Source organism: Salvelinus fontinalis, unplaced genomic scaffold, assembly GCF_029448725.1.
Source record: "Salvelinus fontinalis isolate EN_2023a unplaced genomic scaffold, ASM2944872v1 scaffold_0752, whole genome shotgun sequence".
Taxonomy (NCBI): domain Eukaryota; kingdom Metazoa; phylum Chordata; class Actinopteri; order Salmoniformes; family Salmonidae; genus Salvelinus; species Salvelinus fontinalis.
Genome location: NW_026600961.1, coordinates 28,144 through 53,597, shown reverse-complemented (window position 1 = coordinate 53,597; position 25,454 = coordinate 28,144). Strand labels below are relative to the sequence as shown.

Below are 25,454 nucleotides of genomic sequence, written 5' to 3'. Positions count from 1 at the left end.
CTTTTAGAAAACGTTTCACTGCAATAGTTAAACTTGTCATTACAAAGCCTAAAGTAAATTTGACCTTTCAGCTGCCTTATCAAATCTAAATATGTCAAGCAGACAACCTAAGAAAATTAACAACAATGACAAATGGTTTGATGAAGAATGCAAAAACCTAAGAAAGAAATTGAGAAACCTATCCAACCAAAAACATAGACCCATGTATTTCACTGTGTTTCCCATGCCAATAAATCATTTTACATTAAATGTGTGAGAGAGAGCAGGAGAGAGAGAGAACAGAATCCATGTTTAACTACTAATTTTCATTCAGTGTTCATATACAGCGTTGTTGTTTTAGACAACTAAATTCACTGATCACTCATCTGCAATATAGTAGCTATGTCACTTTCACTTAACCTTATTGCTCTAAAAGAGCTTGCTACACTAGGTATAGGCCTACACAATAATAAAGTTGCATGTTTGCAGACCAGGTGACATTGAGGTCGCATTGTGTAACTTAATGTAACATTTTATTTCAACGTATTTGATCAAATAAAACGGCGATCAAACTGAGATACAGTGTTACTACCAAATCACAAGTTGATTGACATTAGAATAATCACATTTCTATCCCGGATATGGGATCCGCCTCAGTTGTTTAATTTCATGTTCAAGCTGGACATGGGTTTCTCACAGATGTGATGAAGTGCTTTGTATCGACAAATTATGTGGTACTACCACTTTAAAACATGTTGGGAGTTGTCTGCCAATCAATGCGAATGAGGGGGAGGGAAGAAAGCGGGTGGGTAGCAACAGTTGCCCCGGTGAGGACGAAGCGCCATAGCCACGGTAGCCCTGGCGACAAGAACCCAGCAACGAGAATCAACAACAACAGCCTGAATCCTTGAAAAAAATAAAAACAAAAATACCGGTGGGAAATTCACTTGGAATCAGAGGTGAAACTCTAAACATATTAGATAGCTTACGTGTGCTTCTAACATTTCAAATGAAACATTATGTTGGATGCGGCTGTTTTTTTTGTTGCCTGTTTCAGTAGCCATTTATAGCAAACTGGTTGCCAACGTCTCTAGCTAGCTAACTTGCTTGTTGGCTCATCAATAGTGTCTCTTGAAACGCGGTGTCTCAGTACATTATGCATGACATGACGCTTTAATACCCAGGCCGTTGTTATGGCGATGTCAAATGCACGATATGGGTACAAAATGGCGGGTGTTGTAGATACGCGAGACAAGCTAACGACCGTTAGCTAGCTCAGCTGTTGACATGCAGCTTGCTGACCAGCTCAAAGCTAATGTTAGCTAGCAGGCTACGTGGAATACCACAATGGCGTGTGTCAAATAATGTTCTAACTTTACCTATTTTATCAGCTTTAACGCAAAATGTCCTTCTGCCTGGCTGAGACAGAGATTGACTAGTTTACCAACGTTAGCTAGCTAGTTGCTGCTAGCCAATCTCACTGCGAGCTGATAGTAGTAGCCTGGATAAAAAAAACAAAAGCTAACTAAAGATGCATTGTAATTTGGTAAATAAAGAGAAATAGCCGGCCAGAGCTTTTAGTTCTCAAGCCCGTACGAAGGGTAGAAAGGTGGCACTGGGAAGTGAAGTCAAGCAAGCAATGTAAAGAGGGGCGTGTCAGTGAGGGGCGCGACTGACTATATTATGCAGATGTAAGTTACAGTGGCAAGGACCTTGAAATATGGGGGGGCATTTGCGTTAATTCCAAGCATTAACTCATTCACTTGGATAGCTAAACTGAATTTTGTCCAAAAATGTATATCTTCCTCTCATTTTGGCAACAGCATAGGTCATATATAGTTATTTGCTGAGTATTGGCTACTCAATAAAACCAATACTATTGAATAGGTTAAAAAGGGGTGAAATGGTAGTGTTCTTGAAAACATTTTGCTTCACATCTGTAAACCTGCTATACTGTTATAAATTCCACAGAGCAGTGTCTCTTCTGTATATGAGAGAAAGCGAGTGAGAGAAGGGTTTGGTACTTTAGGGAGAAATAGACATGTCAAAGCTAGAGGCTGGATATTCTATTCTAAAAGAATGGCCTAAATTCATTAGTTCGTCCAGACACCATGTTATTACCTCTTCATTAACAGTGTAATTTACAAGTGAACTAAAAGTAAAAACAACACCAATGCTTTACGCAGTGTCAATAGACAAGCAGAATGGAGGTGGGGTTCCCCACTTTACTCATGTTGCAGTCCCGTGAAGCTCAGTTGGTGTGTTCGATTCCCACGAGGGACCAGTACAAAAAAAAGTATTAAAATGAATGCACTCACTGTAAGTCGCTCTGGATATGAGTGTCTGCTAAATCACAAAAATGTAAATGTAAAAATCCTTCTGGCCTGTAGCGGCAGCAGTCACATTAGAGATGACTGATCGCATTACAGGTAACAGGACACCAAATGCATGCCTTTCTTTCCCTTCAAGCCTTCTCCTCCCCCACACCTCTTCTCTAGCTGTACCACTAACAGTCTTTGGAGGGGAAATCTCAGTCATAAGTGAATTGACTCATTATTAGGCCCAGACAGAATATGTGTAAGGAAACAGAAGTTCCCCATGTGTATAGCAATTTCAATTATGGAATTAATTAAAAGCAGTGCTACAATACATTCATTACGGTGGTATAATTGTTTAAAATGTATGTAAACTGTGTTTAAACTTCTCTGTCTGTATTCTGTCTCTTAATGTTGTCTATCACTAGCAACACCATATCACCAAGTACAATTCAGAGTATGTGCAAATGCACATGGCGAATAAAGGTGATTCTGATTCTGAGACAGCGGTAAAAAGCTAGGTGTTGATAAGAAACCTCTCCTGCTGGGTTCCATCTGGCTTCACTGACTCAATCATTATCACGTTAAGGAACAGTCTGGATGATGTTGATGATGATAAGGCTCCATTCAAGATAAAGCAACGATTTAACAATTACTATCTATAGCTACACTGAAGAAAAATATAAACACAACATGTAAAGTGTTGGTCCCATATTTCATTAGCTGAAATAAAAGATCTCAGAAATGTTCCATACACACAAAAAGCTTATTTCTCTCAAATTTTGTGCACAAATTTGTTTACATCCCTGTTGGTGAGCATTTCTCCTTTGCCAAGATAATCCATCCATCTGACAGGTGTGGCATATCAAGAAGCTGATTAAACAGTATGATTACACAGGCGCACCTTGTGTTGGGGAGAATGAAAGGCCACTTTAAAATGTGCAGTTGTATCACACAACACAATGCCACAGATATTTCATGTTTTGAGGGACCGTGCAATTGGCATGCTGACTGAAGGAATGTCCACCAGAACTGTTGCCAGAGAATTGAATGTTCATTTTTCAACAATAAGCCGCCCTAATGTCGTTTTAGAGAATTTGTCAGTACTTACAACCGGCCTCACAACCACAGACCATGTGTAACCACGCCAGCCCAGGATCTCCACATCTGGCTTCTTCACCTGCGGGATCGTCTGAGACCAGGCACCCAGACAGCTGATGAAACTGGGTTTGCACAACTGAAGAGTTTCTGCACGAACTGTCAGAAACAGTCTCGGGGAAGCTCATCTGCGTGCTTGTCATCCTCACCAGGGTCTTGACCTGACTGCAGTTCGGCTTTGTAACCGACATGGGAAAATTCTCCCCTTCGATGGTCACTGGCACGCTGGAGAAGTATTCTCTTCATGTATGAATCCCGGTTTCAACTGTACTGGGCAGATGGCAGACACCGTGTATGGCATTGTGTGAGCGAGCGGATTGCTGATGTCAAAGTTGTGAACAGAGTGCCCCATAGTGGGGGTGGGGTTATTGTATGGGCAGGCATAAGCTGCGGACAACGAACACAATTGCATTTTATCAATGTCAATTTGAAGTCACAGATATATTGTGAAGAGGCCCATTGTCGTGCCATTCATCTGCCGCCATCAGCTCATGTTTTAGCATGATAATGCACAGCTCCATGTCGCAAGGATCTGTACACAATTCCTGGAAGATGAAAATGTCCCAGTTCTTCCATGACCTGCATACTCACCAGACATGTCACCCATTGAGCATGTTTGGGATGCTCTGGATTGATGTGTACGACAGCGTGTTCCAGTTCCCGCCAATACCCAGCAACTTCGCACAGCCATTGAAGAGGAGTAGGACAACATTCCATAGGCAACCATCAACAGCCTGATCAACTCTATGCGAAGGAGATGCATCGCGATGCATGAAGCAAATGGTGGTCACACCAGATACTGACTGGTTTTCTGATCCACGCCCCTATCTTTTTTTAAAAGGTATCTGTGACCAGCGGATGCATATCTGTATTCCCAATCATGTGAAATCCATAGATTAGGGCCTGATGAATTTATTTACATTGACTGATTTCCTTATATGAACTGCAACTCAGTAAAATCTTTGAAATGGTTTCATGTTGCTTTTATATTTTTGTTCATTGTAGATTAGCCTGGTCCTCGATCTGTTTGTGCTCTTCCCAACAACATTGCTGTCATTGTCAAGCCAAACACAAGAATTCCGTCAGGAATTGGCAAGAGAGCAGAATATGACTGGCACCCAGGCTTCAGCTAGATCTCTCAGCTAACAAGATTTTATTTTATTTTTCACATATTCAGTGTCTGGGGCCCAGTTCTCGTGATGGCCACGACAGGCTACGTTGGGGAGTTGCAGCCCGTGACGACCCAGCCCCAAGGGGCAGCGAGTGGGAGTGTGACGGTGGCCGGACAGTCCTCAGCCTCCGCTGCCCCACACACCGTGGTAGCTCCTACGCAGCAGTTCCTGGCCGAGCTTCAGACCACGGTGGGGGCTCCTGCAGCCGCAGCAGGACAAACCACACCCCCTGTACAAGCCACTCCCACAGCGGCACAGAAGACAGCAGGTATTGTTTCTGCCAGTATAAATTTTCATTTGATTGTTATACATTTATTAATTGTGATGTATAAATAAATATTTATATTGTTTCATTGATACATTTATGTACTTTTATGTCATTTTGAGTCATGTCTTATAGGTAAGCATCAATTCAGATGCTTATGACAATGTGTATCATGCAATAAATAAACCCTAGTGTCTGTATCAGTTGTCCAGGTGGCACCCACACAGGCTCCTCCCCCCCAGACCCAGTATGTGACGGCTGAGATCCAGGGTTCCTCATCACAGGCCAACAACGCCCAGAACGCCCCCCAGTACATCGTAGTCACCGTCACAGGTGAGCCGGGCTCAGCATCACATCATATGCTACTGACTGTAGACTTAATTTATCTGAAGTCATGACCGACACTAGCCTGGTCCCAGATCTGTTTGACAACTCCTATGGTCATTGTCACGCAGACCATAAGAGTTGGCAAGAAAGCACAAACACACCTGGGACCAGGCTACATTATTGCGGCATTTCATTCAGAAACCTGACAATTTGTAATTATTTCATTTTATTCACCCTTTATTTAACTAGGCAAGTTAGTGAAGAACAAATTATTATGTACAATGATGGCAAAATGCCTTCTGCGGAAATGGGGGCTGGGATTAAAAATAAAAATAAAGCTCAAAACATGGTGCAAACATTATTTTAAATGAAATGAAATCAAATGTATTTATATAGCCCTTCTTACATCAGCTGATAACTCAAAGTGCTGTACAGAAACCCAGCCTAAAACCCCAAACAGCAAGCGATGCAGGTGTAGAAGCACGGTGGCTAGGAAAAACTCCCTAGAAAGGCCTAAACCTAGGAAGAAACCTAGAGAGGAACCAGGCTATTAGCTTAGAATAGGTACGATATGCTTTACAGAAATTCTAAATCATAAAACTAAAGATAAATTAGAATCAGATTACATTGGTGTCACGTTGTTAGATGGGCCTGAGAGAGAGGAAGTAACAAGTCTCATAGCTTCCTGTTCAAGCTCTGTTCTTGATCTTAAGAGAGACGTTCTGATTCACAGTTTCTACCAAATTAATCTAAAAACCTGCAATGAGTGGAATGTCTCTGACCGCTGTGAACTCTGTCCCTGTGCTCTTGCTTATCATGAAGAGGTTGTGTACTGTAATATGTGGGTGTAGTGGCTCAGAGAGAAGTCAGTTTCATATTAACAGGTCTTTCTCTCTCTCTGTTTTTCTCTCTCCCTTTCTCCCTTCCTCCACACCCCTCTCTCCCCCTTTCTCTCACTTTCTCTCTTTCTCTCTCTCCCTATCTCACTCATTCTCTCTCCACAGAGGGCTCTCTCCATTCAAGTGACTCTGTGTCTGACTCCAGCCCTCCTCCAGCTGTGGTACAGCAGACTGGGGTTCCCACACAGGTGGTGCAGCAGGTGCAAGCAGCCCAGCAGGTAGAGGTCCCTTCCCCTCTCACATTCACACCTGGGTCATGTTCATTAGGCACCAAACAGAAGAAAACAGATTAAAACAGAGAGGTGACTATCTGGACATTTTTCTGTTTCATGCCCTAATGAACATGATCCTGGTAGACACATGATATTGAACAATTGCAACTCACTTGAAACCACACAGAAAAAACTGTTTATTATTCGCAACTCATCATAAGACTTGGTGAAGCCAAAATAGTGCTGACATAAAGTATTTATGCATCCCTCCGGTATTTGGTGTCCAGCATTGGTGCACTATTATGTGGGAAATGAGAAGTGATAGTTATGGGTTTTACTGTAACAACCTCTGGACAAACCAAGAATTGAGGAAAAAGTATCGAGCATTTGCTGTTCCCCGAGAGAAACTTGGCCGGAAATAGCTCAAAATACTTACTAGTCTCTCAAGCCTATGGTGTCTAACTGCTCTCAGATGGCAAAACAGTAACTCAGATGTTTTATTGTCACACACTGGATAGGTGCAGTGAAATGTGTTGTTTTACAGGGTCAGCCATAGTAGTACGGTGTGAAACATGTGTTAGACAAGTCAGGACATGGGAAGAATGAGGAAAAATGTTCAGTTCTCGTCACACCCAGTTTGAGCTGATGTAACAGGGCTATTATCTTAACTACCAGACGCTATTGTCTTAGCTACACACTGTGTGAATCTATCTGTGTTGTGTTTCCTGTCCTTAGAGGTCAGTGGTGCAGGCAACGTCCCAGATCACAGCCAAGACTGAACAGGGTATCACCACCCAGCTGAGTGTCACCAACCTGCAGCCCATCCACCTCACTCAGGAGGTAAGACGCAAACACACACAGACACACACACAGACACACACACACACACACACACACACACACACACACACACACACACACACACACACACACACACACACACACACACACACACACACACACACACACACACACACACACACACACACACACACACACACACACACACACACACACACACACACACACTCACTCAAAAATGCACTGTATTGCATTGTATTATGAATTCCTTTGGTCCTGCTGAGCCAGATAAACATCACAACATTTCCCTCCTGGTTGGTTGGTTCCAGAGTTCGCATAACAAACAGAGAGAGAGGGATGAGACAGACGTAGGGAGAGACCGAGAGATAGAGGAGGAGTGGACAACAGCAGAGCAGAGCAGGACAGACGCACAGTACTTTGCATGGGTGCCGTCAGACAGACACCCAGACATGCAGACAGACGGACACAGCCTCCAGGAGTACCCCTCCTACTTCCCCCTCTCCCTCCCCCTGGTCATCCCTCCCTTCGCCTTGTCCCTGTCAGTGCTCTCGCTGGGCTGGGAGGGGATGGAGATGGGAGGCTACCCCACGGTCACCACAGCCCAAGGACAGCCACTCCTGTTTGACGCAGCCTCTGCCCTCAGAGTAGGTCAATTAGGTAGAATTTCTGCCTTAGTCTCCCACTACTAAGTGCAGTTTTAACTTAAAGATGCACTGTGCAGAAATTGCTCCGCCATTTCTGGGCTCCCGAGTGGCGCAGCGGTCTAAGGCACTGCATCTCAGTGGAAGAGGTGTCACTACAGTCCCTGGTTCGAATCCAGGCTGTGTCACATCCGGCTATGATTGGGAGTCCCATAGGGCGCTGCACAATTGGCCCAGCGTCGTCCGGGTTTGGCCGGGGTAGGCCGTCTATGTAAATAGGAATGACTTGCCTAGTTAAATAAAAGTTAAATAAAAAATAGTTTGCCTGATTTCAGTTTATGTGACAAAACAAGCAAGTGTAAGTGTGGAGAATCATTGTACATCTAAACCGCTGTGAAATATTTTTTTTGTAACCAGAAATATTGTATTTTCAGCTGTTTGAAGCTGGTGTACAAAACCTAGTAAAAGACGCAAAAACGAAACTTCTGAACAGGAAGCAGAGAAATACATAGAACACATCTACCACTTCTAAGATTTGTTTTCAGTGAGAATGACAGATCCATAACACAGTTATATGTGAATGGAATTGTTTCGCCCCAAAATGACTTATTGCAGCTTTAAATGGAAGTTAGGTATCCTAGAGAGGCTGTCGTCAGTGGGTAACAGAGTGGAGTGAGATTAAGGCTGAGACAAGTAGGTAGGAAAGAGCAATGTGAAGGGTAAGGGGAGCAGCCTGCAAGTCAAGGTCATTGTCCCATTGAAGTGAATGAGCCTGTGATTGATGTAGTATGCCTCATGATTTGACTACAGTTGAAATATTTGAACACACTTCAAAGGAAATTGGAGGAGGGGGAGTAGATTAGTGTTTTGACCGACTCTGTGTGTGTACTCATGCGTGTGTGTGTGTGTGTGTCCCAGGTGCAGCAGCAGCTCCAGCAGGTGCCAGTGCAGCATGTGTACACCAATCAGGTGCAGTATGTTGAAGGAGGAGACAACAACTACACCACCAGCACAATGTAAGCTTTCCTCTCCACTACTCTCTCTGAACACTACCTGTCTATGGTGATATAATGCTATGCCACTATGCTTATATCGTTTGTTGACTGTTGCTAGCTAGATCACCTCGACTTCTAAAACTAGACAGTGGAGTTGGCCAGACAGCACAGACAGATCTGGGACTGCTATTTTTGTGATGCAGTGGTTTATCTTTCAAGACAACAGTTAAACTGCTGAATTTGAAACTAACTGTCCCTCTCTCCTCCCCTGCTCCCTTCATCCCTCCATCTTCCCCCCTCTTCCCCCCTCCTCCCTCTCTCCAGTCGTTCAGGCAGCTTCACCTACACAGACACCCCTTTGTACACTCAGACCACCGCCGCCCCTTACTACGAAGCCCCTCCCACTTCTGGCTCACAGGTCCCCACCACCGGCACACCCCTGACCGTCTCCGTGACAACGGGCTCCACCGGTGGTGTGTCTATGTACGTGGCTGGCACAGGCCAGATCGTGGCCAATCCGGCGGCCGCCACTGGGGGTGGGGCGACAGTGGTGGCGACAGGGGGAACGGCCAATGGGACTGGGGAAGGGGTGGGGGCTAATGGAAGCGGGGGCAGCTATGTGATCCAGGGGGGGTACATGCTGAGCGGCAACAGTCAGGGGGGCTACTCCTCCCACAACGCCCGCTCCTCTCCTGCCACCGTCAGTACAACAGAGGGCGAGGAGGGTAGTGGCGTACCGTCGGCAGACAAAAAGGTATGAGGCAGAGACGCCAATCTAAATACTATTCTCTCAATCACACCTATCAGTGTTCTACTAGTCTCAGTACTAGACTGTAGGAGGGACATGGCTGTTCTACTAGTCTCAGTACTAGACTGTAGGAGGGACATGGCTGTTCTACTAGTCTCAGTACTAGGCTGTAGGAGGGACATGGCTGTTCTACTAGTCTTAGTACTAGACTGTAGGAGGGACATGGCTGTTTTCCTAGTCTCAGTACTAGGCTGTAGGAGGGACATGGCTGTTCTACTAGTCTCAGTACTAGACTGTAGGAGGGACATGGCTGTTTTCCTAGTCTCAGTACTAGACTGTAGGAGGGACATGGCTGTTCTACTAGTCTCAGTACTAGGCTGTAGGAGGGACATGGCTGTTTTCCTAGTCTCAGTACTAGACTGTAGGAGGAACATGGCTGTTCTACTAGTCTCAGTACTAGACTGTAGGAGGGACATGGCTGTTCTACTAGTCTCAGTACTAGACTGTAGGAGGGACATGGCTGTTCTACTAGTCTCAGTACTAGACTGTAGGAGGGACATGGCTGTTCTACTAGTCTCAGTACTAGACTGTAGGAGGGACATGGCTGTTTTCCTAGTCTCAGTACTAGGCTGTAGGAGGGACATGGCTGTTCTACTAGTCTCAGTACTAGACTGTAGGAGGGACATGGCTGTTCTACTAGTCTCAGTACTAGACTGTAGGAGGGACATGGCTGTTCTACTAGTCTCAGTACTAGACTGTAGGAGGGACATGGCTGTTCTACTAGTCTCAGTACTAGGCTGTAGGAGGGACATGGCTGTTCTACTAGTCTTAGTACTAGACTGTAGGAGGGACATGGCTGTTCTACTAGTCTCAGTACTAGACTGTAGGAGGGACATGGCTGTTCTACTAGTCTCAGTACTAGACTGTAGGAGGGACATGGCTGTTCTACTAGTCTTAGTACTAGACTGTAGGAGGGACATGGCTGTTTTCCTAGTCTCAGTACTAGACTGTAGGAGGGACATGGCTGTTCTACTAGTCTCAGTACTAGACTGTAGGAGGGACATGGCTGTTCTACTAGTCTTAGTACTAGACTGTAGGAGGGACATGGCTGTTTTCCTAGTCTCAGTACTAGGCTGTAGGAGGGACATGGCTGTTCTACTAGTCTTAGTACTAGACTGTAGGAGGGACATGGCTGTTTTCCTAGTCTCAGTACTAGGCTGTAGGAGGGACATGGCTGTTCTACTAGTCTCAGTACTAGACTGTAGGAGGGACATGGCTGTTTTCCTAGTCTCAGTACTAGACTGTAGGAGGGACATGGCTGTTCTACTAGTCTCAGTACTAGGCTGTAGGAGGGACATGGCTGTTTTCCTAGTCTCAGTACTAGGCTGTAGGAGGGACATGGCTGTTCTACTAGTCTCAGTACTAGACTGTAGGAGGGACATGGCTGTTCTACTAGTCTTAGTACTAGACTGTAGGAGGGACATGGCTGTTTTCCTAGTCTCAGTACTAGGCTGTAGGAGGGACATGGCTGTTCTACTAGTCTCAGTACTAGACTGTAGGAGGGACATGGCTGTTCTACTAGTCTCAGTACTAGACTGTAGGAGGGACATGGCTGTTCTACTAGTCTCAGTACTAGACTGTAGGAGGGACATGGCTGTTCTACTAGTCTCAGTACTAGACTGTAGGAGGGACATGGCTGTTCTACTAGTCTCAGTACTAGACTGTAGGAGGGACATGGCTGTTCTACTAGTCTCAGTACTAGACTGTAGGAGGGACATGGCTGTTCTACTAGTCTCAGTACTAGACGGTAGGAGGGACATGGCTGTTCTACTAGTCTCAGTACTAGACTGTAGGAGGGACATGGCTGTTCTACTAGTCTCAGTACTAGACTGTAGGAGGGACATGGCTGTTCTACTAGTCTCAGTACTAGGCTGTAGGAGGGACATGGCTGTTCTACTAGTCTCAGTACTAGACTGTAGGAGGGACATGGCTGTTCTACTAGTCTCAGTACTAGACTGTAGGAGGGACATGGCTGTTTTCCTAGTCTCAGTACTAGACTGTAGGAGGGACATGGCTGTTCTACTAGTCTCAGTACTAGGCTGTAGGAGGGACATGGCTGTTCTACTAGTCTTAGTACTAGACTGTAGGAGGGACATGGCTGTTTTCCTAGTCTCAGTACTAGACTGTAGGAGGGACATGGCTGTTCTACTAGTCTCAGTACTAGGCTGTAGGAGGGACATGGCTGTTCTACTAGTCTCAGTACTAGACTGTAGGAGGGACATGGCTGTTTTCCTAGTCTCAGTACTAGACTGTAGGAGGGACATGGCTGTTCTACTAGTCTTAGTACTAGACTGTAGGAGGGACATGGCTGTTTTCCTAGTCTCAGTACTAGACTGTAGGAGGGACATGGCTGTTCTACTAGTCTCAGTACTAGGCTGTAGGAGGGACATGGCTGTTCTACTAGTCTTAGTACTAGACTGTAGGAGGGACATGGCTGTTTTCCTAGTCTCAGTACTAGACTGTAGGAGGGACATGGCTGTTCTACTAGTCTCAGTACTAGACTGTAGGAGGGACATGGCTGTTCTACTAGTCTCAGTACTAGACTGTAGGAGGGACATGGCTGTTCTACTAGTCTCAGTACTAGACTGTAGGAGAGACATGGCTGTTCTACTAGTCTCAGTACTAGACTGTAGGAGGGACATGGCTGTTCTACTAGTCTCAGTACTAGACTGTAGGAGGAACATGGCTGTTCTACTAGTCTCAGTACTAGACTGTAGGAGGGACATGGCTGTTCTACTAGTCTCAGTACTAGACTGTAGGAGAGACATGGCTGTTCTACTAGTCTCAGTACTAGACTGTAGGAGGGACATGGCTGTTCTACTAGTCTCAGTACTAGACTGTAGGAGGGACATGGCTGTTCTACTAGTCTCAGTACTAGACTGTAGGAGGGACATGGCTGTTCTACTAGTCTCAGTACTAGACTGTAGGAGGGACATGGCTGTTCTACTAGTCTCAGTACTAGACTGTAGGAGGGACATGGCTGTTCTACTAGTCTCAGTACTAGACTGTAGGAGGGACATGGCTGTTCTACTAGTCTCAGTACTAGACTGTAGGAGGGACATGGCTGTTCTACTAGTCTCAGTACTAGGCTGTAGGAGGGACATGGCTGTTCTACTAGTCTCAGTACTAGACTGTAGGAGGGACATGGCTGTTTTCCTAGTCTCAGTACTAGACTGTAGGAGGGACATGGCTGTTCTACTAGTCTCAGTACTAGACTGTAGGAGGGACATGGCTGTTCTACTAGTCTCAGTACTAGACTGTAGGAGGGACATGGCTGTTCTACTAGTCTCAGTACTAGACTGTAGGAGGGACATGGCTGTTCTACTAGTCTCAGTACTAGACTGTAGGAGGGACATGGCTGTTCTACTAGTCTCAGTACTAGGCTGTAGGAGGGACATGGCTGTTCTACTAGTCTCAGTACTAGACTGTAGGAGGGACATGGCTGTTCTACTAGTCTTAGTACTAGACTGTAGGAGGGACATGGCTGTTTTCCTAGTCTCAGTACTAGGCTGTAGGAGGGACATGGCTGTTTTCCTAGTCTCAGTACTAGGCTGTAGGAGGGACATGGCTGTTTTCCTAGTCTCAGTACTAGACTGTAGGAGGGACATGGCTGTTCTACTAGTCTCAGTACTAGACTGTAGGAGGGACATGGCTGTTCTACTAGTCTCAGTACTAGACTGTAGGAGGGACATGGCTGTTCTACTAGTCTCAGTACTAGACTGTAGGAGGGACATGGCTGTTTTCCTAGTCTCAGTACTAGACTGTAGGAGGGACATGGCTGTTCTACTAGTCTCAGTACTAGACTGTAGGAGGGACATGGCTGTTCTACTAGTCTCAGTACTAGACTGTAGGAGGGACATGGCTGTTCTACTAGTCTCAGTACTAGACTGTAGGAGGGACATGGCTGTTCTACTAGTCTCAGTACTAGACTGTAGGAGGGACATGGCTGTTCTACTAGTCTCAGTACTAGGCTGTAGGAGGGACATGGCTGTTCTACTAGTCTCAGTACTAGACTGTAGGAGGGACATGGCTGTTCTACTAGTCTCAGTACTAGACTGTAGGAGGGACATGGCTGTTTTCCTAGTCTCAGTACTAGGCTGTAGGAGGGACATGGCTGTTCTACTAGTCTCAGTACTAGACTGTAGGAGGGACATGGCTGTTCTACTAGTCTCAGTACTAGACTGTAGGAGGGACATGGCTGTTCTACTAGTCTCAGTACTAGACTGTAGGAGGGACATGGCTGTTTTCCTAGTCTCAGTACTAGACTGTAGGAGGGACATGGCTGTTCTACTAGTCTCAGTACTAGACTGTAGGAGAGACATGGCTGTTCTACTAGTCTCAGTACTAGACTGTAGGAGGGACATGGCTGTTCTACTAGTCTCAGTACTAGACTGTAGGAGGGACATGGCTGTTCTACTAGTCTCAGTACTAGACTGTAGGAGGGACATGGCTGTTCTACTAGTCTCAGTACTAGACTGTAGGAGGGACATGGCTGTTCTACTAGTCTCAGTACTAGACTGTAGGAGGGACATGGCTGTTCTACTAGTCTCAGTACTAGACTGTAGGAGGAACATGGCATCATCATGTTTTCATGCATCTTATAGAAGTGCAACTTTGATTGAAATAAGTCAACTCTGTATTCTTATTTAAATTCCTCCTATTGTAAACTGCCTGTTTGGCAAGCATCCCATCACTATTTATATTTGTTTATGAGTGGTGTTAGGTTCTAGTTTCCAGAGTACAAACTCAACAGACAATCTTGAAACCAAGTTTATTCTGTCCAGAGGGTCTACCTATGACTAGTGTGTGTTTGTTGACTAACCCATCCATCTCTCCTCCCTCTGTGTGTCCCTCTCTGCCAGGTGCAGTGGCTGCTAGATAACTATGAGACAGCTGAAGGGGTCAGTCTGCCTCGCTCCACCCTCTACTGCCACTACCTGCTGCACTGCCAGGAGCAGAAGCTGGAGCCCGTCAACGCTGCCTCCTTTGGGAAGCTGATCAGATCCGTGTTCATGGGGCTACGCACGCGCCGCCTGGGCACCCGGTGAGACGGGTTATATAATACACACACACACACACACACACACACACACACACACACACACACACACACACACACACACACACACACACACACACACACACACACACACACACACACACACACACACACACACACACACACACAGTACACACACACACACAGTACACACACACACAGTACACACACAGTACACAGTACACACACAGTACACAGTACACACACAGTACACACACACACACACAGTGATGCCCCAAAAGCATAGGCTGAATCAGAGGCTGAGTTGTGTGTGTGTTCCAGGGGGAACTCCAAGTACCACTATTACGGCCTGAGAATCAAGGCCTGCTCCTCTCTGATCCGACTGATGGAGGACCAGCAGCACCTGGCCATGAGACAGCAGCCCTTCTCTCAGAAACAGAGGTGGGCTATCATCCTCTCTCTCTCTCTGCATCTCTCTGTCTCTCTCTCTCTCACTATTTCTGTCTGCCTTTCTCTCATTTCATTTCTGTTTTTCTGTCCTTATTCCTAGAACTTATTGTGTCATTTTGTTGTATCTCTCTCATTGACGCCTCCCTGCTGTATAAAGGAACTTCATTATTTTCATCATGAACCCCTCCTCCCCAGGTTGAAGCCGGTGCAGAAGGTGGAGGGGATGACCAATGGCACGGCGGCAGGCTCGGGCCAACAGCAGCAACAGCAGGGGGCGGGGCTCTCTGACATCAGCTCCCAAGTGCAGCAGTACCAGCAGTTCCTGGGTGAGAGGGTGGGAGGCGTCAGGTCTGTCAACACTAGGGGGAATTGGGGTAACACCTTATTGTACCGTCTTGTTGTTTACATCATATGGTAACAATAAGGACTGGAGTCAATGAGTAGCTACTTCACTTAGTGTTTACATGACCCCCAAAGAAACGGAAGAGTGATTCAAATGTACCTACTATGTAATAACATTTTACCATATTTTACCAAGTACAGTAGAGAAATACAAAGATACAAATCTCAGAGTTATAGACTGACTGATTAACGGAATGGACAACCGGGACATTTATTAAACGCTAACAAATGAACTTCAGTAGGTTACAGACAGTGTGAAAACAGGTCAGACATTTACAGTATCTGTGTAAATACACAATTAATATTATCTTCTGTCCCCATGCAGACGCGTCTCGGACCCTCCCAGAGTTCCCTGACCTTGACCTGCAGGGGAAGGCCCTACCGGAGGGCATAGAACTGGAGCACATCAAGAGCTTCCAGCTGCTGTATCGGGAACACTGTGAGGTGCCTGTCTGTATGTCACACTGGTTGTTTATATGTACAGTATGTTACTGTGTGTCTGTCTGTCTATAGAGAGGCCTACCCCTGTCTGTCTGTCTGTACAGAGGCCTACCGCTGTCTATCTGTACAGAAGCCTACCCCTGTTTGTCTGTACAGAGCTCCACCCCTGTCTGTCTGTACAGAGGCCTACCCCTGTCTGTCTGTCTGTACAGAGGCCTACCGCTGTTCATCTGTACAGAAGCCTACCCCTGTTTGTCTGTACAGAGGCCTACCCCTGTCTGTCTGTACAGAGGCCTACCCCTGTCTGTCTGTACAGAGGCCTACCCCTGTCTGTCTGTACAGAGGCCTACCCCTGTCTGTCTGTACAGAGGCCTACCCCTGTCTGTCTGTACAGAGGCCTACCCCTGTCTGTCTGTACAGAGGCCTACCCCTGTCTGTTTGTACAGAGGCCTACCCCTGTCTGTCTGTACAGAGGCCTACCCCTGTCTGTTTGTACAGAGGCCTACCCCTGTCTGTCTGTACAGAGACCTACCCCTGTCTGTCTGTACAGAGACCTACCCCTGTCTGTCTGTACAGAGACCTAGCCCTGGTGTATGTGTCATTGTTCATTCATCAGTTCTTGTATAGTCCTGTTATGTACATGTCATCTGTACGTCTCGCTGTTGTTTCTGTCGCTCCAGCTGTCCTGTGCATCCTTTGCATAAAGGGAGGAGCTGAGCTAGTTGATACTGATGGTGCTGGTGTTCCCTCTTTGTTTCCAGGCTATTCTGGACGTGACGATCAACCTGCAGTTCACCCTGGTGGAGACCCTGTGGAAGACCTTCTGGAGGTTTGAAGAGAGCCCGAGTGGAGACACTGGCACACTGGCTGTGTACGTCCTGTCCTGGGACTTCAATATGCTACTAAAGCAACTAATTAAAAAAAATATATATCAAGTCATATTTTCGAGAATCCTGTGTCATTTTCTAACGTATCTGTATTGTTGTAACAGACATGATGAGTCTGAGAAGCGCCTGCCTAAGGACTGTCTAGTGATCCTGTGTAAGTACGACCCTGTGCTCCGCTGGAGCCGCGACTGTGACAACACCCTGTACCAGGGCCTGGTGGAGATCCTCATCCCCGACGTGCTGCGGCCCATCCCCAGTGAGTTAGAACGCACTACACAACACATCATACTGATACAACTACAGAGCAGTATAGAGGGCCTTCAGAACGTTTTCAAACCTCTTGACCTTTTCCACATTTTGTTGTGTTGAAGTCTGAATTTTTAAACGGATTAAATTGAGATTGTTTGTCCCTGGCCTAGACACAATACCCCGTAATGTCAACGTGAACTTATGTATTTACACATTTTTACAAATGAAAATCTGGAATGTCTTGGATCAATAAGTATTCAACCTCTTTGTTATGGTAAGCCTAATTAAGTTCAGGAGTAAAAATGTACTTAACAAGTCACATAAGTTGCATGGACTCGGTGTTAAACACAAATAATAGTGTTTAACATGATTTTTGAGTGACTACCTCTCTGTACCCCACACATACAATTATATGTAAGGTGCCTCAGTCGAGCAGTGATTTTCAAGCACAGATTCAACCATAAAGACCAGGGAGGTATTCCTATGCCTCGCAAAGAACGGCACCTATTGGTAGATGGGTGAATATCCCTTTGAGCATGCTGAAGTTATTAATTACACTTTGGACGGTGTATCAAGAAGCCGCTCTGGATTTCACCATGAGGCCAATGGTGACTTTAAAACAGTTACAGAGTTTAATGGCTGTGACAGGAGAAAACTGAGGATGGATCAACAACATTGTAGTTATTCCACAATACGAACCTAATTGACAGAGTGAAAAGAAATAAGCCTGTACAGAAGGAAAAGATTACAAAACAGGCACTAAAGTAATACTGCAAAAAAATGTGGCGAAGCAATTCACTTTTTGTCCTGAATACAAAGTGTTATGTTTGGGGCAAATCCAATACAACACAGTACTGAGTACCACTCTCCATATTTCCAAGCATAGTGGTGTCTGCATAATGTTATGGGTATGCTTGTAATTGTTAAGGACTGGGGAGTTTTCAGTATAAAAAAAGAAACAGAATGGAGCTAAGCACAGGCAAAGTCCTATAGGAAAACCTGCTTCAGTCTGCTTTCCACCAGACACTGGGAGATGAATTCTCCTTTCAGCAGGACAATAACCTAAAACACAAGGCCAAATCTACACTGGAGTTGCTTACCAAGAAGACAGGGAATGTTCCTGAGTGGCCGAGTTACAGTTTTGAATTACTGTAAATCTGCTTGAAAATCTATGGCAAGACCTGAAAATGGTTGTCTAGCAATGATTAACAACCAATTTGACAGAGCTTGAAGAATTTTTAAAATAATAAATGGGAAAATGTTGCACAATCGATGTGTGGAAGCTCTTAGCTAGAAAGACTGACAGCTGTAATCGCTGCCAAAGGTGATTCTAACATGTATTGACTGAGGGAGTTGAATACTTATCTAATCAAGATATATTAGTGTTTATATATTTTTTGCATTTTTTATTTATTTTTTACAAATGTTAGAATTTTTCTTCCACTTTGACATTACATAGTATTTTTTGTAGATCGTTGACAAAAACATCTATTTTAATCCCACTTTTTACACAACTACATGTTGTGAATAGTTTCTGAAGGCACTGTATAATACTACATAGCACAACATTACACTATATTACAGTACACAAGACATAGCGTTATGTTGCACTACATTATACTATGTGACACGACATAGCACTATATTACACTAATTTATCTACATAACATGACATAGGCCTGGTGGAGATTCTACATAACACAATAAAACACAGAGATCCTCAACTCTCAAAGCTGGTTTGAGTTCAAAGACATTCTGTTCACCACCACATAGGAGAGCACATTCAGTTCAGCCCTGTGTCAACCCCTCTCTCTCTCCTGTCCACAGGTGCCTTAACTCAAGCCATCCGCAACTTTGCCAAAAGTCTGGAGAGTTGGTTGACCAACGCTATGATGAACATCCCAGAAGAGATGGTCCGCATTAAGGTGTGTGTCTGCTTGCATTCGTGTTGGGCAGCATGTGTTGGTTTCTGCTGTGTGTGTGTGTTCTTGGTGAGGTCTTGTCACGCTCTCTTTTCTCACTTCCTCCTCTCATCCTCCAGGTAACGTCAGCCAGTTCGTTTGCCCAGACGCTGCGCAGGTACACCTCTCTGAACCACCTGGCCCAGGCAGCCAGGGCCGTGCTACAGAACACAGCTCAGATAAACCAGATGCTCAGCGACCTCAACCGTGTGGACTTCGCCAACGTTCAGGTCTGTCTGACCTAAGACCTGTGGTTACAGAGTATAGTAACAGTCAGACACTGTCCAGACCATAGACATGTCATTATATTCATATGATGCAGACCAGCACTGATGGTGATCCCTGTAGTGTTTGTTTGGGTGATGTAGTATAATGTCCTAAAGCTTTGTGTGTTGTTGTTGTTGTCCTACTGACATAACACAGGTTGCCTATGTTACCTTGTCATTCAACTACTATATTTTGTAATTGTGAAGTGACAAAAATGAGACAGGATACTGACGACTCTCTCTCTTTCTCTCCCCTTCCTCCCCTCTTTCTTTCACTCTCTCTCCCCTCCTCTGTCTCTTTTCCTCTCCCCCCCTCTCTCCCCTGTCTCTCTATCCCTCCACCTCACTCTCCCCCTCATCTCTCTCTTTTCCTCTCCCCCTCCCCCCTCTCTCTTTTCCTCTCTCTCCCCCTCATCTGTCTCTTTTTTCCTCTCCCCCTCCTCTGTCTCTTTTCCTCTCCCCCTCCCCCCTCTCTCCCCCCTGTCTCTCTCTCCCTCCACCACTCTCTCCCCTTCTCTGTCTCTTTTTTCCTCTCCCCCTCCTCTCTCTTTTCCTCTCCCCCTCCCCCCTCTCCCCCCCTGTCTCTCTCGCCCTCCACCTCTCTCCCCTCCTCTGTCTCTTTTCCTCTCCCCCTCCCCCGTCTCTCCCCCCTGTCTCTCTCGCCCTCCACCTCTCTCTCCCCCTCCTCTGTCTTTTTTAATCTTCCCCTCCTCTCTCTCTCCCTCTCCTTCCCTCTCTCTCCATACAGGAGCAGGCGTCGTGGGTGTGTCGCTGTGAGGACCGTGTGGTGCAGCAGTTGGAGCAGGACTTCAAGCTGACCCTGCAGCAGCAGAACTCTCTGGAGCAGTGGGCTGCCTGGCTGGACGGGGTGGTCTCCCAGGTCCTAAAGCCCTACCAGGCCAGCGCTGCCTTCCCCAAGGCAGCCAAGCTCTTCCTGCTCAAGTGGTCCTTCTACAGGTAAGAATGGGATTAGTCCCATCTAGTCCCATGACTGCTAAATACGGTTGAACATTTCCAGTAATTTCACACATTTTCAACTAGAATCAAATGGGAATAGGCAGGGAGGGAATCCTCCAACTGGGAAATTTGGGAAAGGTCCTAAAATTTTACAACGCTCCTGTCAGAAACGTTTTTTTCCTGGTTGTCAGGAAATCCAGATTTGTTTATCCATGCCCAACCGATCTGTTCCTCCTCCTCCTCTGCATCCAGTTCCATGGTGATCAGAGACCTGACTCTGCGTAGTGCTGCCAGCTTTGGATCCTTCCACCTGATCAGACTGCTGTATGATGAGTACATGTACTACCTGATAGAACACAGAGTGGCCCAGGCTAAAGGAGAGACACCCATCGCTGTCATGGGAGAGGTACACACACGTATACACACACGTGCACAGTGGCCCAAACCAAAAAAGCTTATGTGCTTTTGATATTAGTTACCATTGTTCAGTTGTTACCATTCAATTGTTACTGACTAATTTCCTATGTCTCACAGTTCGCCAGTCTTGGCAGGAGTTTGAACCCACTGGATCCAGACAAAGGTAACTACCATCCATGTTGTTTGATACAAAGCACATGGCAGCCAGACATAAAGCTACTTATTGAGGATTGCCCAATCAGAGATCAATCCCTTCCCCTTACGCATTTGTGGAGATCTGAGAGCATAGGGGGTAGGGGTTAGGGACTCATTTGGCATTGGGCAATCTATTCCTATATCCATGGTTTCTGATATTAACCTTCCTCCCACTTGTGTCTGTCTTCCAGAAGAGGAAGAGGAGGAGGAAGAGGAGAGCGATGACGAGTGTCAGGAGCTGTCTCTGCCCTCTGACGGGGCGGGGCTGGGGGAGGAGTCTCTGGAGCCACCTACCAAGCTGGCCAGAACCGACCAGAGAGTACTCTTCACCACGGGCCAGGACTGAACACACACACACTGATACACACATGCACAAACACACTTACATCCACAGACTGACTTACACAAATACACACACATAACCGCATTGATTGATACACATTTGTATACACACATACACCAAGAAACCCTTATATACACTAATATGTACACTAGAGGTTGACACGGGAGGGAAAATTCATTCCTGTTCCGTCTTGCCCTGTAAATTAGTTTTCCTGTAATGCCCGGATCCCGTTTCTATAACCCCGGAACTTTCCTGTCCCATTCTGATACTAATCACTCCCGTCCCATTCTGATAGTAATCGCTCCCGTCCCATTCTGATAGTAATCACTCCCGTCCCATTCTGATAGTAATCGCTCCCGTCCCATTCTGATAGTAATCGCTCCCGTCCCATTCTGATAGTAATCACTCCCGTCCCATTCTGATAGTAATCGCTCCCGTCCCATTCTGATAGTAATCGCTCCCGTCCCATTCTGATAGTAATCGCTCCCGTCCCATTCTGATAGTAATCGCTCCCGTCCCATTCTGATAGTAATCGCTCCCGTCCCATTCTGATAGTAATCGCTCCCGTCCCATTCTGATAGTAATCGCTCCCGTCCCATTCTGATACTAATCGCTCCCGTACCATTCTGATAGTAATCGCTCCCGTCCCATTCTGATAGTAATCACTCCCGTCCCATTCTGATAGTAATCACTCCCGTAGAGTAGTGATTGGCTCCAACTGAAGCGAGGCGTGAGAGTGAGCTGGAAGGAAGGAAATTATCATTATATTTAGATTTTTTTAAATTAAGTAAACGGTATTAGGCCTACACAGTTTATTTGAATGAAATGCTCCACACATTACAATCCTGTGGATTGTGGATCCTGTGCTGTCCCGAACATGACTCTAGAACTTCCCATTCCTGACAGACCTGTTCCCGTGTCAACCTCTAATGTACAGTTTCTACACACATTTGAGTGTAGATACTGTACACACACACACACACACACAATGTTCATACACTCAATGAAAATTGCTGCAGTCTCTACACATAGATGCTGACCCATCAGTGCACACACACACAGACACACACTGACACTCACTGACACACACAGACACAGTCCCAATAAGGTCTGTATGGCACAAGGCTGCTGTAAGCACAGATACCACACATGCATGGATGTGCACACAATCACCGGTCCGGCATTGCTGGACAAAGGACACAGGGTGAACTTACACACACACATCCGCCCGACCCATGGAGTGAAGAGAAAGTGTCTGTTGTCACTTGGATGGATCTGTGTATTGAACAAGGACCTGCCATGTTTCTCTGTATTGGTGTCACTGGCTGACAACAGGGCAGCGCAATGTACATGCCAACCTAAACTACCATCCAACAACTGTCTGCTGTACCAAGGTGGTCCTGAAGATGTGACGGTTAACAGTTTGTTCTCCCTTACCCAACCCTTCTGTATAGGGAGGAACGGAGGGAGGAAGAGGATGGAAGAGGAAATGGCTGCTTACGATTCTGCAGTTCTAGATTGTCCATTTAGCTGTCACTCTCATGTCAATCAAAGCCCAAGAGCCAGTCAGAAGGAGATGGGGCGTGTGGGTGACAGCAGACAGACTGTAAAGAGAGTTGTTGTGTGTGTGTGTGTTTTTGATGCCCGTGGGGTGTGTGTGTATGTGTGTGTGTTTTTGATGCCCATGGTGTGTGTGCGTGTGCGTGCGTGTGTGCTGGGGTCCTACTGCTGTGCTGTATTTTTAGGGTGTGAATGAACATGCGTGGATTTTTGTGATCGTGTGTGTGTCTTGTAACGTGTGTCTGGTTGTACGATTGTTGAGTCTGTGCTTCAGAAGAAGTGTTGACTGTATATTTGGTGGATATTTTCAAAGGCATTCAAAATCATTTTGGGTGAATGTTTTTATTGGTTCTTTTTAATTTGATTAGTTCCTTTCCTGAAAAAGAGTGGCATGGTTTTGGGGGTTCCTGTCACAACCATTCACACACGCACACAAAATATAAAACCCTGGTTTAAAGGTGTTTCCATGTCAACCCCATAGATGTGGAAAAGTAGTCCCATTAATTTCTCTCAGCTGCAGTGTCCATCTGCCTCTGCTGCTGAATGTGCAGTTCCGTAAAGAGGGATCAGTTCAATATATATTCCTGTTTGTGTTTTCAAGTGCTTCATTGCCATCTGTTTTATTGGTTTCTGTTGAGACCTTTGTGGCCTCTTGTTGTCCACACGTCATTGCGCCAGTCTTATTTTTTATGTTTGTTTTGTCTTTTTCATTTCTGTGCCAAACGTTTCTGATTTCAAATAACTACTTTGTTTGTTTACATATTCCAAGAAGGACTGTGCTGGACTGAGTTAAAATGCGATAATATAATTATATATATGTGTATCACTCTATTTCCATTTCATTGTCACAAAGTGAACCTTTCTTTGTCTGGTGATGTGGTGTCAATCTGTCACACACTAAGTATATTTTGTGTGTATGTGTATTTACTGAGAGTCGTTATTGAGTGTGAGTGTGCATGTTTGATTTCAGTTCTCCTCATGTGAGCTCTCCATACATACACAGGCCAAGGGTCCTGCTTCTTTTGCACAGTCACAGTCAATGACTGTCCTTTTATATGGTGAGATGTCAGTAGCCTGGTCCCAAATATGTTTGTACTATCTTGCCAACTCCTGGTTTGACAATGACCTTATAAGTTGGCGAGACAGCACAAACCGATCGGGTACCAGGCTAGAATATCACAGTTCTGCCTATTTATCACAGACAGTCTCCACTTCAATATCCCTATAGATCTCTCTCATGTACAGTACTGTATATCTGTGTCTGATGGAATCGCAGCGCACAGGTGTAAGGTATTCTGAGGAAGACCCTTACATTCGGTGCCATTGTTGTATGGGTTTAGCATGGTCCCAGATCTGTTTGTGTTGTCTTATAGAAGTTGGAATGACAGCACAAACAGATCTGGGGTCAGGCTCGATGTGAAACGAGACAGGCGAATCAGTCACCTTATCTTCCTCTACATTTCTCATTCTGTCTCGCTCGTTTCCTTCCTGCTAATGTTTTTCTGCTGTTGATTTTTTGTTGAAGCCATTTTCATAAAACATTGTCCACCACTATCAGTTCGGTTGTTGAACATGTATTGTATGAACATTTCATTGCATTTAAGTGTCACAAGAATGTTTTCAAAGGCAGCAATGCATATCTTGAGCACGCAGCGTGGACCTCTAAACCAGCATGTTTAACCCTCTGGGGCGTCTGCTGCTACCACAACTGATGATATATCCTCCCATGTACTGCGGATCTCCCTATACGATGGCCATTCTTTTCCAGACAAAAAATGTTTGTCATTTTTATAGAGTTCAGTTTCTTACTTCTAAAAACAAAAATGGTATTGTGTGGCAGTGTTTTATGAATCTGGTCAAATACACGTATGACTGTGCCTTTGGGAGGTTGTAGAATGCACTTCAAATGTTTTTAATTTCAAAGATATAAAATAAATTAAGAATTTTTTAAGTTGTCACACCCTTGCCTTTGTTTTCTCCTCTGAAATGTACAGACTCGTTTCCGTTGGAGCAGGATGTGGGTATTCTACATTGTGATGTACAAAGACTGTACTTTCCATCACAGTGGCTGTGGTGTATTCATTAGTGCAAACTGTTTCAGAAAATAAATGTTTCTATTGGACAAATTTATGTAGGTCCCTCCCCATTTCGTCCTGTTTGCTTCTGTTTGGTTCCTAGTAAATATACCCCTGGTCTGTCACATAGTCTTTGTGGCAAGCACTGCTCAGAATCAAATCAAATTGTATTTTTCACATGCACCGAATACAACACGTGTAGACCTTACAGTGAAATGCTAACTGACATAAGAGCTCATGTTCAGCTTCCTGTCCTCTTTCGGTGTGACAGGAATTGAGAAACTGTAATACTAACACACACACCACACACAAACGAAGGACCACAGTAAATACATTTTCCTGAAAACAGACTGTGGTCAAGTCACGGTGGGGTCTTAACCTACATTGTAATAGACTGTGGTGAAAGCACATTGGAAGGCTTTAAGTGGTTTACTTACTCTTTGATAGACATTTAGTTAATGTGTTGTTGTCTACATGCTGACACACTACAGTTAAGGTAGTCTCGCTGCTCTCGCATAGCCAAACAGGCACTAATTAACCTAGAACTCTGGAAGTAAATAAGAATTTGTTCTTAACTGACTTGCCTAGTTAAATAAAAATAAGTAAAAAGGTGAGGCTACATGAGGCAGCTCTCTAGT

At 45.4% G+C, this 25,454-nt stretch overlaps 1 protein-coding gene across 2 annotated transcripts; it reads left to right on the top strand.

Moving 5' to 3' along the window:
• The first annotated feature begins 781 nt into the window (after nt 1-781).
• LOC129847186 (MHC class II regulatory factor RFX1-like) lies at nt 782-24,871 on the top strand. 2 transcript variants are annotated; one of them, XM_055914998.1, is made up of 19 exons: nt 782-938; nt 4,630-4,892; nt 5,094-5,222; nt 6,221-6,333; nt 7,063-7,167; nt 8,709-8,806; nt 9,110-9,539; nt 14,462-14,637; nt 14,935-15,054; nt 15,259-15,389; nt 15,791-15,909; nt 16,668-16,777; nt 16,898-17,049; nt 18,870-18,967; nt 19,084-19,233; nt 20,018-20,226; nt 20,479-20,632; nt 20,761-20,806; nt 21,030-24,871. In XM_055914998.1, exons 2-19 carry the CDS (start codon nt 4,652-4,654, stop codon nt 21,182-21,184), a joined length of 2,736 nt encoding a protein of 911 aa, XP_055770973.1. In that variant the 5' UTR covers nt 782-938; nt 4,630-4,651; the 3' UTR covers nt 21,185-24,871. The 2 variants fall into 2 exon arrangements, with proteins under 2 accessions (XP_055770973.1, XP_055770972.1); XM_055914997.1 differs by having other exon boundaries at nt 14,456-14,637.
• Nucleotides 24,872-25,454: the final 583 nt, after the last annotated feature.

Coding starts and splice junctions, on each gene's coding strand:
- LOC129847186 (XM_055914997.1), top strand. CDS start 4,652: ATGGCCACGACAGGCTACGTTGGGGAGTTGCAGCCCGTGACGACCCAG. Junction 17,050..18,869: donor CGTGCTGCGGCCCATCCCCA/GTGAGTTAGAAC, acceptor TCCTGTCCACAG/GTGCCTTAACTCAAGCCATC. Junction 20,227..20,478: donor CTCAAGTGGTCCTTCTACAG/GTAAGAATGGGA, acceptor CTCTGCATCCAG/TTCCATGGTGATCAGAGACC.